The sequence below is a fragment of the Convolutriloba macropyga genome, unplaced genomic scaffold (assembly GCF_964194025.1).
Source record: "Convolutriloba macropyga unplaced genomic scaffold, txConMacr16.3 SCAFFOLD_3782, whole genome shotgun sequence".
Taxonomy (NCBI): domain Eukaryota; kingdom Metazoa; phylum Xenacoelomorpha; order Acoela; family Convolutidae; genus Convolutriloba; species Convolutriloba macropyga.
In genome coordinates this window covers 2,501-19,501 of record NW_027449765.1, presented here as the reverse complement: position 1 = coordinate 19,501, position 17,001 = coordinate 2,501, and the positions used below count along the sequence as shown (strand labels likewise).

The following is a 17,001-nucleotide window of genomic DNA, read 5'->3' as shown; positions in this document are numbered from 1 at the left end:
GGAGAATTTTTTGGGTTCTTAGGGAGAATTTTTTGGGTTTTTGTATATTTTGGGTTCTTAGTAATTGTGTACATTTGAAAAGAGTTATTTTTCACAAATATTCAAAAATGGAGACGAGAGTTTACGTCTTAGCATTTCAATAAACGTTTCGTGTCTTTTCAGAAGCTTTTATTAAAAAATTTGCCGAAAATACTCGGGCAGAAAACATGGGAGAAACAGGCAACAAAAATGCCCTACAAAGTCCTTGACAATCGTTTTTGCTTTCAAAGACAATACTTATTATATATCTGTTGTGCATAAAGGAAGCGTGAGAAACACATTTTAAGTGCTTTAGTTCTCTTTTTTTGTGATATTTGACTAGCAGCAATGGCTTGAAGATAGCGCCATTTTGTCCGAAAACTCTGTTTGAAGTTTTCTATTTCTGTAGTTTATTCTAGAACCGAACCAAATTCAGTTAACGTCAGTCGTGCAAGTTTTTCTCACAAACTGTCTCAAACAGCAAATTTACCTTAACATGCAGATTTATTGGGAGATAAAACTGTAGGGTGTAAAACAACGATATTAGTGTGGTAGTTGTCCCAATGCGGGCAAAGAACAAAATGTCCCAATATTTGCTAAGCAAGGCTAAATTATGTAAGATCAAAGCTAAAAATCGAGCGTTGTTTTTAATTATGATCAGTGCTAAAATGAACTCCTAAAGGGTAAGGTAACGCCGAATAAAAAGAGTTGAACATTAAATTTTAAAAGACGGTCAAGTATATGTAGCAAAACGGCTCGTGCGAGTCTATGCGTAGCACAGAATGATCCAACATATGTCTCAACTTTGATAAAAGTCAGTTTTGCAAAGTTAAAGTTGCAGCCATTTCTCGGGAGGTGATCTAATTTAATATGGAAACTGAAAAACAATCATAGACTTAACTTCGATATAATCCAACATTTAAATACTTGAATTGTCACCAAATTTTTAAAATAAAACAGCTTTTCACAAAAACTTCACAGATTCCACAGAAAAGTCCAAGAAGAGGAATCAGTCGTTAAAAAAGCTCCACTTTAACAAACACAGAGAGCAGTTTGCAAAACAATTTTCCGCAATCAGTTGACGCACTAGAAATAGAACAAAATTAAAGTGACCTCAAGAACTGAGGAGAAAAAAGTCGAAATAACATTATCGATAGTTTCATTTTTGTATATTTTGTGTTTATTATATGCCAGAATGATGAAATTTTCAATAACCAGTTTGACTCAAGATCCAGTATGAAGGCTGTCTAAACAAATATTGACCAATAAAAAGAATTCATCAAACAAAGAGTAGATGAACATGTCAAATTTTGACTTTTGGCAAGCTATGTATATCAAGTTTTTATTTTAAAAAAATATTACGATTTCTCTGCTCAGAACATTTAACATTTTACGTGTTTTTGCTATTTAAATCAACGTGATCAAAACTATTCTTCCCTCTCTGTGTTTACATGGAGAAATGAAAATGTGTGAAATTAAAGTTTTTTTAAAATTTATAAATATTTCAATCCAAATTTATGACAATTTTGTATATTCATAAACTCTTGCTGATATTTTCGGTAACTTGGTGGATCTTTGAGGGAAAGGATTTTAAAAAAATCAGCCGAACATCAGTTGAGATGAAGAGAGCTGTTATGAAAAATTATAGTTTTCTATCGCTTTTTCCGTCGACTGACTTCAGATAGATAAAGTTTACTGTAATTATTATTTGAAGTATGAACTAAAGCGCGCATCTCTTGAGTGTGTAGTAAATCAAATTTGAATTAATGCGGTACAACAAAAACAGACAGCAGGTGGTTCGAAGTACATTTTGAACACTGAATATAAGGTAGTTCAAATTAAATTATTTTTTTGTGCCTCTCTCCTCAAGTGGTTGCGTTTTTTGTTGTGTTTTTGAATGTTTATGAAATCATCTATGTTTTTTGTTAACATTGTTAACCCTTATCGTCGAGGTGGCAAGTTAGAAAGAAATGGATAAATTTGGGCTGAAATGGTAAAAAAAACATGATTTTTTTTATTTTTTTGAAAAAATTTCAGAATAGAGAATTTTTATTGTCTTGTTTTGGGCAAAACTGTAATGGCCACTTCATCGCATTTTCTGTTGACTGAATTTGGCAGTGTGCCAAAAATCATTGGAGAAATTGAATTCGAAAGCCACTTGAAGCACCAGGAAAAATATGCAAAAAGACAAAAGAAAGACGTCAAAAGAACTTTGTTTTTTTCCTCGTTCTCTAGAAAACTTTTCGACATTGTTTTTGCAGTTCAGCAGGATAACAGTAAGTCTTTCGGATCTTAAAAGTGAAAAAATAAAAAAGGAACTGCAAAGTGCTGTTATGTTTTAAATGTTTATATTAGAGCTCAAGGAAGAACGAAGAATTTAAATTTTAAGAAGAAATTCCTGTTGTTCAAATGTTTTCAATTCCTAAGATTTCAGTTTTATTATATTGGAAACATTTTGAACTACAACTAAAACATACAGAGGGTGAGAAATTATGATTGACAGAAAATTTGTCTGTCAGTTTTTTTGTCTTTGGAATTTCTGAAATTTGAAGTTCCTTTTGAGTTTGAGCAAAATTTTATAGTCAAACAAATTTTTATTAAAATAATTTCCTAAAATTTTCATAACAATTATCAAAGTTCATATAATCTTTATCTCCCCTTTATCCCGAAATTGATATTTCTATTTTTCTCAACGTTGCGTAAACAAAAATTGAAAATTCGACTTAAGAAAATATATTTCCCCATTCTTAAGAAAAATTTTGGATTAATTGGCCTCGCTGAAAGAAGCGCCAATTATGTGAATCAACACCTACAGTTTTTAGGTAAGGTCAACATTAAAATAAGCTCTGATTTTGTAAGATCAATGTAATAAGAGTTGAGTTTTGAACGCTTAAATATGAAAGGTTAGCACAACGACCTTGCCCGGAGACTTTGTCCTATGACTCTTTCCTAGACTCTGTCTTCAATCGTGAAGAGACTTCCTCTCGACTGTTTAGTTTTTGTCATCCCATATCTCGAATAAGGTAAATACACAACGTAATTTACCTCGCATGAGTTTATGAGTCTCGCATGGGTTTCATGAGTAGGAGGAAAGGACCTCTGATTGAGATGCCAGCTGCCCCTGCCAGTTGTCCGATGGTGAGATAATGGATACCCTGGACAACTGAGCCCCTGCTCTCCATTGTGTAGAAACCGAGGAATATGTACGAGTACTGGACTGTGCCGAATATGATGAAGACGAGAGAGCTGCAAGTGAGAGCAATCGTTGCCTGAAAATGAGCAATTCAAGCTACGACTAAAAATGTTCCAGAATTCGTGCCTTGGTTATGATTTTCGGAATGGTTGTGAATCGGTCCTCTGTTGAATTTTTGCCCAAAAAAATCGTAAGAAATGATAGTTTTTGATTGTTATTTTTTACGGAAAAACGGTCAAAGCCCTTATGCCTTTTTGTTCGTCTAGAACGGCTTTGATCGTTTTTTCGACATAGGAAGTGATCGTTTTTAAGAGTTTAAGAGACGCCCGTTTCTTTTTTTAATAATTTTACTACATACAACCTGGTTATCTCGCAAAATTTTTCAAGGCTGCTGGTTTAGGCAAAGTGGCATAGTTTTCACTGCAAGGCTCTATAAAAATTGAAAACTTTAACAGGAAAGGGAAGGTTGCATGATCAATTATGTGATTAAAACATGAGTTAGATAAATCAATAAGTCATCTTTAATTCACTGCAGTTGAACATAAAGCCACGGTGAGGTTCTGTAAAAAAGTGAAAACGTACAGTTAAGAACGAGCTAATTCTCGTCTAAAATACTTAAATTTCACCTTATAAACCTGAAAAAATTTTTCGCTAAACATTTCAATTATCGACAAGTTAAGAGAGAATCAAGAGGTAGTATACAATTTAATAAAATACTTCATTTAAATAACCCCAGGAACCACGCAGAAGTCCAACAACGTTGGGCAAATTATCCGGGTTCTTAAAATATTGCATGGTCAATTGTGAAAAAATCATGAGTTAGATAAATTGCAGTCATATTTAATGCATATATATATATATATATATATATATATATATATATATTTATATATATATATATATATATAAATATATATATATATATTTATATATATGGAGATTTTTATTAATGAAGAATTTATTTCATTCTTAAGAAAAATTTTGGATTAATTGGCCTCGCTGAAAGAAGCGCCAATTATGTGAATCAACACCTACAGTTTTTAGGTAAGGTCAACATTAAAATAAGCTCTGATTTTGTAAGATCAATGTAATAAGAGTTGAGTTTTGAACGCTTAAATATGAAAGGTTAGCACAACGACCTTGCCCGGAGACTTTGTCCTATGACTCTTTCCTAGACTCTGTCTTCAATCGTGAAGAGACTTCCTCTCGACTGTTTAGTTTTTGTCATCCCATATCTCGAATAAGGTAAATACACAACGTAATTTACCTCGCATGGGTTTATGAGTCTCGCATGGGTTTCATGAGTAGGAGGAAAGGACCTCTGATTGAGATGCCAGCTGCCCCTGTCAGTTGTCCGATGGTGAGATAATGGATACCCTGGACAACTGAGCCCCTGCTCTCCATTGTGTAGAAACCGAGGAATATGTACGAGTACTGGACTGTGCCGAATGTGATGAAGACGAGAGAGCTGCAAGTGAGAGCAATCGTTGCCTGAAAATGAGCAATTCAAGCTACGACTAAAAATGTTCCAGAATTCGTGTCTTGGTTATGATTTTCGGAATGGTTGTGAATCGGTCCTCTGTTGAATTTTTGCCCAAAAAAATCGTAAGAAATGATAGTTTTTGATTGGTATTTTTTACGGAAAAACGGTCAAAGCCCTTATTCCTTTTTGTTCGTCTAGAACGGTTTTGATCGTTTTTTCGACATAGGAAGTGATCGTTTTTAAGCGTTTAAGAGACGTCTGTTTCTTTTTCAAATAATTTTACTACATACACCCTGGTTATCTCGCAACATTTTTCAAGGCTGCTGGTTTAGGCAAAGTGGCATAGTTTTCACGGCAAGGCTCTATAAAAACTGAAAACTTTAACAGGAAAGGGAAGGTTTGCATGATCAATTATGTGATAAAAACATGAGTTAGATAAATCAATCAGTCATCTTTAATTCACTGCAGTTGAACATAAAGCCACGGTGAGGTTCTGTAAAAAAGTGAAAACGTACAGCTAAGAACGAGCTAATTCTCGTCTAAAATACTTAAATTTCACCTTATAAACCTGAAGAAATTTTTCGCTAAACATTTCAATTATCGACAAGTTAAGAGAGAATCAAGAGGTAGTATACAATTTAATAAAATACTTCATTTAAATAACCCCAGGAACCACGCAGAAGTCCAACAACGTTGGGCAAATTATCCGGGTTCTTAAAATATTGCATGGTCAATTGTGAAAAAATCATGAGTTAGATAAATTGCAGTCATATTCAATGCATATATATATATATATATATATATATATATATATATATATATATATATTTATATATGGAGATATTTATTAATGAAGAATTTATTTCATTCTTAAGAAAAATTTTGGATTAATTGGCCTCGCTGAAAGAAGCGCCAATTATGTGAATCAACACCTAGAGTTTTTAGGTAAGGTCAACGCTAAAATAAGCTCTGATTTTGTAAGATCAATGTAATAAGAGTTGAGTTTTGAACGCTTAAATATGTAAGGTTAGCACAACGACCTTGCCCGGAGACTTTGTCCTATGACTCTTTCCTAGACTCTGTCTTCAATCGTGGAGAGACTTCCTCTCGACTGTTTAGTTTTTGTCATCCCATATCTCGAATAAGGTAAACATACAACGTAAAGGTCGGCAAGATTTTCATGTTCCTTCCAAAAAAGGCCCTAAATAACGTTATTTAAACATTATGCTCTTCGATGAGATGTCAGAATTTCAATGAGATTTATTTCAAGGAAAAAGAACGGATGGTTTAATATTCTCGGAATCAGGATAAAATTAGGAAAAGTTTAATCCGGAATTGTTGATTGTGTTGCCCGATCATTTGAAGCCGAGCCCGCGTTTGAATGAGTCTCGCATGGGTTTCATGAGTAGGAGGAAAGGACCCCGGATTGAGATGCCAGCGGCGCCTGCCAGTTGTCCGATGGTGAGATAATGGATACCCTGGACAACTGAGCCCCTGCTCTCCATTGTGTAGAAACCGAGGAATATGTACGAGTACTGGACTGTGCCGAATGTGATGAAGACGAGAGAGCTGCAAGTGAGAGCAATCGTTGCCTGCAAATGAGCAATTCAACCTACGACTAAGAATGTTCCAGAATTTTTATCTTGGTTACAATTTTCGGAATGGTCGTGAATCGGTCCCCTGTTGAAATTTTGCCCAAAAAATCGTAAGAAATGATAGTTTTTGATTGGTATTTTTTAGGGAAAAACGGTCAAAGCCCTTATGCCTTTTTGTTCGTCTTTAACGGTTTTGATCGTTTTTTCGACATAGGAAGTGATCGTTTTTAAGCGTTTAAGAGACGTCTGTTTCTTTTTCAAATAATTTTACTACATACACCCTGGTTATCTCGCAACATTTTTCAAGGCTGCTGGTTTAGGCAAAGTGGCATAGTTTTCACGGCAAGGCTCTATAAAAACTGAAAACTTTAACAGGAAAGGGAAGGTTTGCATGATCAATTATGTGATAAAAACATGAGTTAGAAAAATCAATCAATCATCTTTAATTCACTGCAGTTGAACATAAAGCCACGGTGAGGTTCTGTAAAAAAGTGAAAACGTACAATTAAGAACGAGCTAATTCTCGTCTAAAATACTTAAATTTCACCTTATAAACATGAAGAAATTTTTCGCTAAACATTTCAATTATCGACAAGTTAAGAGAGAATCAAGAGGTAGTATACAAATTAATAAAATACTTCCTTTAAATAACCCCAGGAACCACGCAGAAGTCCAACAACGTTGGGAAAACTATCCGTGTTCTTAAAATATTGCATGGTCAATTGTGAAAAAATCATGAGTTAGATAAATTGCAGTCATATTTAATGCATATATATATATATATATATATATATATATATATATATATATATATATATATATGTATAAATATATAATGAGACTTTTATTAATGAAGTTTTTTTAATATAAATTCAACTTCTTTCTGCTAATTCAACCAGATATTAATGCGAGGTATTTGGGAACAAATAAAAGAAATTGAGAGCACTTTAGCTCATTTCTTGCATAATTTTCATAAACTTCAGATAATGAATTGAGGCATTGATCAACTGAGCAAAATATAGATTTAATTGAATTGAATTGAATTGACTTTCACCCATTCAAATGATAAAACGACACGGATTAATCATATAAGGATTGTTCTATATTCTTTTACAATTGTGCTCACCGCTTTCTGAGCTTGTGCGTCTTGTTGAGAATTGGACTGTCGGTTGCGTCTCAACGTCACCAGTAGGACTGCAGTCGCAATCACTGTTAAGCCAACTGCAGTCCCTAACAACAAATAGTTTCTAGTATATCAAAACAAGAATGCTCGCAAGAAGCACAGTATGTTTCAATATACGTCTTAAATTTGGTAGAAAATTTTTAGTTTGAAGATGCGAAGCAATCATGATACGTAAACAATTTGAACCAACTTAATTCAATGGAAAAATTTTGAATACGATTTTCTAAAGGGTAAAATTTGCAAAACTTTTATCCAATCATCAATATTTGATGTAATTTTACTAGTTGTAAACCATATACATTGTCATTTATTTCGCAATATTAATCTGTTTTTGGGAAAAAGTGATAAGTTCAATGATAATGTTGAATCATGAAAGCTTAAATTGCTGGAACAGAGTCTAGCTTAGTAAAACATTGAAAGAATTTATAGTTAATAGAGGCGAGCACAACAATTCGCAAATAAAGCTTGGACAATAAAACAAACGATAGTGTTGGGAAGGTGTTAATTGCTAGTTTGCGAATTCAAAGAAACTGAGCGATAAGTTTGAAGATTTTTAAAGACAAAAATCATCGAAGATTAGAGAAATAATCAAAAAATTTTGTTGAATTTGCTTTTTACTTTTAAGTATTCTAAAATTTGTTAGGTATGATCGGTTTCAGTAGAAACAGAAAAAAGTTCAAGGATTGTTCACTCTGACTGAAAATTTTCCCATTATTAGAGGAAACACAGTACCCGTGAAATGCATCAACTTTGAAATCAAAATGATAACCCACATTTCTACTTCAATTAAAAACCAAGAGGCAAGCACAAGATAGAGCAGAGAAGAAATCAATTTTGTCTCTTTCTTGCGCATAAAATGTCTTCCGAATCTCTTTGTTACTAATAGTCCACGTGTTCTCAAATTAATCAAATTTCTATCATAATAGATTGATAAATAGCTGAAAGGCATATTTTCTAAAATTATGTTTGAATTAATGCAAAATGTTTGTAAAAAGTTGTTTTTCTTTTTGTTTCATTTTCTGCAAAACAATGTTTTACATATGCTTTTCCCAGGCTGAGGTCCTAGACGAAAAGCCGATTTGTCCAGACCGAAATGAACGCACAGGTGCGGTGTCGTGCAATCAAAATTACACGGTCTGGAAACACGAATTAGCTTACGATAATCTGGACACAGGCAACTTTGAACGCACGATAGACTGGACATAGGTAAATTTGAACGAACGAAATTCTAAACATAGTGACCCTGGAGTGCGCGAAAGTTTTTTGATGGAAAAAAATGCCAAAAACCGATGAGTTGATGATTGACTAAACACTCTTACTAGAGCGCTCACTCAAATGCAAAGTTTCAACAAAGAAAACCTCGACTCACCTGAGTTCTTAAGTTGCAATACATCAAACGCAGGAAAAGTCGCATCCAACATTTTGCTTTGTTTGTGGGCAGTTTCACAGCTAGAATTATAGACCAATGCTACAATTGCAAAATAAAATCAAGCTTCAATATCTGAGTGACTGGCACCCCTTTCAACCAGTATTTTCATCGAGCACCTTTTTTCATTTTAAAATGTACCATTTTATCACAATCATTAACCTAAGATATCTATAATGAAAATGAAACCATCATAAAAACAATATGTACATTTTACATGAATAAAACTGGCCATAGGTCTGAACATAAACGCTCGAAAGTCTGGACATACACACTATTGAACGCACAAAGAACGCACAAAATTTTTTGACCGCACAAAAGTCTGGACATAGATGTTTTTGAACGCACGAAAGTCTGGCCATATGTTACTTTGGACGCACAAATTCTGGACACAGTGTCTCTTGAAGGCATGAAGAACGCGCAAATATTTTTGAACGCACGAAGTTCTGGACATAGGCTGGACATAGACATGTATTCTCTGGGACGGTCTGCAGAAATGGACTATCGGCCTGGAACTTCAACCTGGGTTAACATTAAAAGGCTAAATTTACTGAACTATGTAAAAATTTTCTGTTAAATCTAGCAACTAATTGATGAAACCACCCTGAGAGAAGGGTTTATACTTCGCATCTTTCTCAATTAATTGTTCTTCAATTAATTGCTCTTCATTTAGATGTCCTCTGAGTTGTTTATTAAATGAGTAATTAAACAAAAACAAAGTTATTTCCAGTCTTACCAAATATCTCTGATTCTAAAAAATAAAGTTTGAAATATTCTAAAATAATATTAAAGAAAGGCAAAAAAAACTTAATACAGTCGACTTTCAAAACAGATTTTCCCATTGTTTTTCAAGATTTCTATCAATTTTTTAAACTTTTCCTTTTTTTCACCCTGAAATGAAACTAGTAGTTTAAAACTAAAAATCAAAAGTAGCGTTTAAGACATTATACTTTTTGAAAATGTTGAAATAATAAAACTATCCTTAAATGAAGAAAACACATATATCCTTCTGTTTGGCTGACTGACCAGATGTTGATCGTGTGATTTTTTATGACGAAGAGCGCCGTCGCAGAGAATAAAAATTTTACTTTATGCTTAATTATTTCTGGAAAGAGTATAAATACAACATAATTAACAAAAAGTTTTCGAATTGGTTCCAGCTACTCAAACAATTGAAGTTGGCTGTTGCATTGACGTTTCTGAATTTTTGCAAAGGCTTGAAAAATATTTATAGTAAATTTCATTGAGCATAAAAGCTACTGCACTAAATTTTATTTTATAGTGTCACATCGTTTTGTTTTCTTCTTACTTAAGCAAAACAGTCAGTTTAGATTAGGAGAGCGGTACGAGAAAAATAAATATTCTACACGTTTAATTAGTATCAACCAATTTACAGCAAAATTCAAGCGAAATTCAATCATTGACTTATACAAGTATTAGCATTTTACAAGAAGGTATGTCCTTTTAATTTTGAGACAAGGTGAAATCAGATTCTTCTCACCTGTTTCACCTTTTTAAATTTCATTCTAGTGGTCTCGCGCGCCTAAAAAGATAATGGCATAATCGCACAATGAGGATATAATAGACATTTCGTTACTGCTTGCTGTTGAAATTTGAGATTTGTGAGCATGGAGCGAAATGTTTGCATATATTGTTGTGATAGTGTTGAGATGAATAAGTGACTGACCTCCGAGGCAGGAGAGAAAGAGGTTGTATCTTCTGTTGAGTGCAACACAGTCGTTGAAGAAAGTCACCTCACTGTCAAGTGTCTTTGGGATGTTGAAGAGCGCAACCACAATGATCACAGGTACTACTACCGCCCACGCATTCTTCTCTGTACACCACTCTTTGTACCTAAACACATGTACATACACACACAAAAACACACACACACACACACACTATCACACACAAACACACACAAACACACACGCTATCACACACAAACACACACATACACACACACACACATACACACACACTATCACACACAAACACACATATATATATATACACACACAAGCACACATTCACATACACTCACACACACACAAACACACACACACACACACACACACACACACACACACGCCATCTCTTTCTCTGTCTATCTCAAAAACACATAAACACACGAATACATAGACAAACACATACAGAAATACACAAAAACATACACCCACACACACACACACAAACACAAATACACATACACACATGCGCGCACACACCCACACACACCCGCACACACTCACACACACAACCACAGACACACACACACACTCACACACACCCATACACACATAGACACACCCACCCACACACACCCACACTCACACCCACAGAGACACACACACACACTCAAACATACTCCTACACCCGCACTCACGCACACACACACTTCAACACATACATATACACACACCCACAAACACACACACACACACACATACACACACACCCACACCCACACACACATAGACACACCCACCCACACACACCCACACACACACCCACAGACACACACACACACACATACTCCTACACCCGCACTCACGCACACACACACTTCAACACACACATATACACACACCCACAAACACACACACACACACACACCCACACCCACAGACACACACACTTCCACACTGAGATACACACACGCGCACACACACAAACACACACACACACCCAAACAAATCGACCCACATACACACCCACACACACACACACTGAGCCACACACACATACTCCTACGCACACACCCACACACTATCACACACTTCCACACATACATCTACACACACCAATACACACTCACACACACACACACATACACACACATACACACACACCCATACACATAGACACACCCACACACACACACACACATCCGCACACAAACCCACACACGCACCAACAGACACACACACACACACACACATACTCCTACACCCGCACTCACGCACACACACACTTCAACACACACATATACACACACCCACAAACACACACACACACACACCCACACCCACAGACACACACACTTCCACACTGAGATACACACACGCGCACACACACAAACACACACACACACCCAAACAAATCGACCCACATACACACCCACACACACACACACTGAGCCACACACACATACTCCTACGCACACACCCACACACTATCACACACTTCCACACATACATCTACACACACCAATACACACTCACACACACACACACATACACACACATACACACACACCCATACACATAGACACACCCACACACACACACACACATCCGCACACAAACCCACACACGCACCAACAGACACAGACAAACCCACGCACACACACAGTCACAAACACATACTCCTACGCATACATCCACCCACAAACACACACACACACAAACCATAGACACACATCCCTACACACAAACACAACCACACACACACACATACACACACCGACACACACACACACCCGCACTCACACATACACTCAGACACACACCCTCTCTTTCTCAGTCTATCTCAAGAACACACATACACACACGATTACATAGACAAACACATACAGAAATACAGAAACAGACCTCTACACAAAGAAACACACCCACCCACACACCCAGACACACACACACACACACCCGCACACACAAAACCACACACACACACACCCTCTCTTTCTCTGTCTATCTCAAAAACACATATACACACACGAATACCTAGACAAACACATACATAAATACATAAAAACATACATCCAAACACAGACACACACACTCTTTTTCTCTCTCTCTGTCTGTTTCAAAATACATACACACGAATACAAAGACAAATACATACAGAAATACACTAAAAAATACATCCACACACACACCCACACACACACACACATACGTACATACACACACACACACACACACACCCACAAGCACATACACACACCGACACACACATACCGGCATACACACATACACTCTCACACACACACACACACACACACACACACACACACGCTCTTTCTCTGTCTATCTCTTTCTCAGTCTATCTCAAGAACACACATACACACACGATAACACAGACAAACACATACAGAAATACAAAAACAGACCTCTACACAAAGGAACACACCCACCCACACACACACACACACACACACACACACAACCGCACACACACAACCACACACACAGAGACTCACTCTTTTTCTGTCTATCTCAAAAACACATATACACACACACGAATAGATTGACAAACACATACAGAAACACACCAAAACATACATCCACACACACACCCACACACACACACATACACACACAACCTCACGCACATACACACACCGACACACACATACCGGCTTGCACACACTCGCACACACACACACACACGCTCTTTTTCTGTCTATCTCACGAACATATGTACACATACGAAAACATAGACCGGCATATACAGAAATACACTGAAACATATATCCACACAAAGAAGCACCCACACCCACACACCCAGACCGACATACGGACACACGCACACAACCAAACAAACACACAACCTCTCTTTCAAATTTTTCATCGCAAAATCACAGATACACACTCGAATACATAGACAAACACATCACAAAAATACGTACATCCAGACACAGACAAAGACACACTACTCTCTCGTTCTATTTCAAAAACACAGGTTCATACGCAAATACATAGAAACACACAAACATAAATACACACAAACATACATCCCCACGGACACACACAGACACACAAACACACACGCAAACACACGGCACACTAACTCAAACACTAACACAGACGCACATACGTTCTTACAAACAACACACACATGACACACAACAAAGTTACAGAGACAAACACAAGCACAAACAAACAAACACAAATACTCCTATACACACGCCCAGAAGCAAAATCAAAAAAATGCACACAAATGAACATACAAACACAAATAAATAACCACACAGAACACACACACTCGCATACACCAGCGCAACCACACACGCGCATAAAAATACGCAGAAAAAACAAATACAGAAATACAGACACGCAAACTCAAACTCAAGCACACGCAAAAACACACAGACACAAGCACGAAAACACGCACAAACAGAGAGACTAGCACAAGCAAACACACACACGCACTCACGCACACAAACACACAAACACATACCAACACAAGTACACGCAAGCACAGATTGAAAACCACACACACACATAAAAAACACACACAAACAAGAACGATCAGAAACACACACATAGACACAAACACATACAAGCCGACGCACAAACACACAAACAGAAACAAAAATACCAATACTTAATCAAACGCATCCGAACGCACAAAAACAAAAACAAAAATATATACTAGCAAACACAAACTCAAACACAAGCACAAACGCAAACACATATACGCAAAAACAAACACGTCAACATGCTCACACACAAACAGAAACACAATTAAATACACACTCAAGCCCACAAGAAATAAAGAAACACACACACTCACATTTACACACAAACAAAAACAAGCACACACGCAACCACAAACACTCACACACATTCACGCAAACGCCGACAAAATCTGTTGAGTCCGGTAGAATCGTTGAAAAAAGCCAGCTCAGTGTCAAGTGTCGTTGCGATTTGAAGAGAGCAACCAAAATCATCACAGGTAATACTACCATCCACGCATTCTTCTCCGTACACCATTTTCTAAACCTAATCACATTCAAATACATACACAAACACAAACACCTTCCTTTTCTCTCTCTTTCTCTCTCTCTCGCTCAAAAACACACGTAAACATTAACACAAACAAACACATATACACACACACACAAAAACATACATACATCCATGCACAGACAGACATTCACACTCACAATTAGACAAACCCGTATGTTCAAAAACAGCACACATACACCAACACTAACACACACACACACAAACACGCACACGCACACATAGACACACACTTACACTCATGCACGGGCGCAAATTCGAACACAAATGTACACGAACACACAAAAACAGGTAATTTTGCACAAGCGTAAACGCACACAACCAAATACAGAAACAAACACGCACAAACAATAATGAACTCAAACAAAAACACTCACAAACTAAGAAAATACACAAGGACAAACACATACACGCACGAATACACGCACAAAAATGCACACAAATGAAGGAAGAGACGCAAACAAAAACTCACACACACGCACAAATACAACACACAAGACAGAAACAGACTAACACAAGCACATACACACACGCAAACACACACCAAAACAGATACACACAAACACAACAAACAAAAACACAAATACACGCTTGCGCCTACACACAAACACACATACGCAAGCTCAAGAACAAGCGCAGACAAACTCACACTCACGCACACATGAAAGAAAAACAAGTACCCACAAATGTATACACACAAACAGAAACAAACAAACACACACTCACATACATACGAAAAAAAACACAAACCAAAACACACAAGCACTCACGCAAGTTCAAACACAAACTCACTTGCATACAAACACCATCAAAGACACAAAAACAACTCAAAAACACGAAAAATACATCCACAAACACATACACACATACAAACCCAAACTCCCACAAACAAACAGAAACACAAACAAACACGATTACACGAAAACACAAACGCAATTACAAAAACAGATACACACAAACACAACTCACACGAACACACATCTAAGCACGAACAGAAACACAAAAAACACTCAATCGCACACAAACGCACACCCACACACAAACACACACACAGTCCCCGCCCACACACACACACACATACCCACACACACACCCACACACGCACACACCCACACACACATACCCAAACATAAACTGACCCACCCACACACACACACACCCACACACACACAACCACAAACACACAAAGACACACACATGCACATACACACACGCAAAAACAAACATACAACCGTACACAAGCACACTCGCAAACAAAAATACGCACCCAAACACACAGATAAACACAGAAACACACAAACACAAAAAAGTGTCTTTGGAATTTTGAAGAAAGTAGCCACAATTATTGCAGGTAATACTACCACCCACGCATTCTTCTCAGTACACCACTTTTCAAACTTCATCGCATGCACATAGACACACAAACACACACACTGCCGTTGTCTCTCTCTCTCTCTCTCGATCAAAAACTCGCGTACAAACAAATACATACAAACACAGACACACACAAGAACATGCCAGCACATACACATACATCCACGCACAGACACAATTACACACTCACAATAAGACTAACTCACATGTTCAAACACAACACACAAACACCAACACCAACAAACACACGTACAAACACACACACACACACACGACGCTCACAAACTTAGACACGAACAAATAAACGAACACACACACACACACACACACACATCATCATCATCATCATCATCATCATCATCATCATCACACACGAAAAGAAGCAAATTCAAACTTAAGCAAACACAAACACACCAAAACTAGTAGTTTCGCACACACGTAAACGCACACAGACACATAACCAAACACAAAAACAAACACCCACTAACAACAATAAACACACACAAGAACACACACACAAGGGCAAACACACCCACGCATGAACACGCGCACAAAAATAACACAAACAAACACAGAGACGCAAAAGCAAACTCACACACAGGCACCAATACAAACACACAAACACACAAACAGACTAACACAAGCACATACACACACCTTAACACACACTCAAACACATACACACAAACACAACAAACAACCAAAAACAAACACAAACACAGAAAGAGAGACAAAAACACAAACACACGCATACGCTTAAACACTAACACACATACGGAAGCACAAAAACAAACACAGAAAAACCCACAATCACACACACATGGAAGTAAAACAAGCACCCACACATGTAAACACACAAACAAAAACAAACACACACACACTCATACACCACACAAATACAAACTTTTACACAAACGAAACACACACGCGCACACACGCAAGTTCAAACACAAACTTACATGCATACCAATTCCAA

The 17,001-nt window shown here is 36.9% G+C and overlaps 1 protein-coding gene across 1 annotated transcript; it reads right to left on the bottom strand.

Moving 5' to 3' along the window:
- Window positions 1–4,489: 4,489 nt before the first annotated feature.
- LOC142355314 (uncharacterized) lies at window positions 4,490–10,752 on the bottom strand (the record flags this gene model as incomplete). Its single annotated transcript, XM_075407518.1, has 4 exons — window positions 4,490–4,702; window positions 6,143–6,286; window positions 7,416–7,519; window positions 10,586–10,752. Coding segments are annotated over 4 exons (628 nt in total), but the record flags the coding sequence as incomplete, so codon positions are not given.
- Window positions 10,753–17,001: the final 6,249 nt, after the last annotated feature.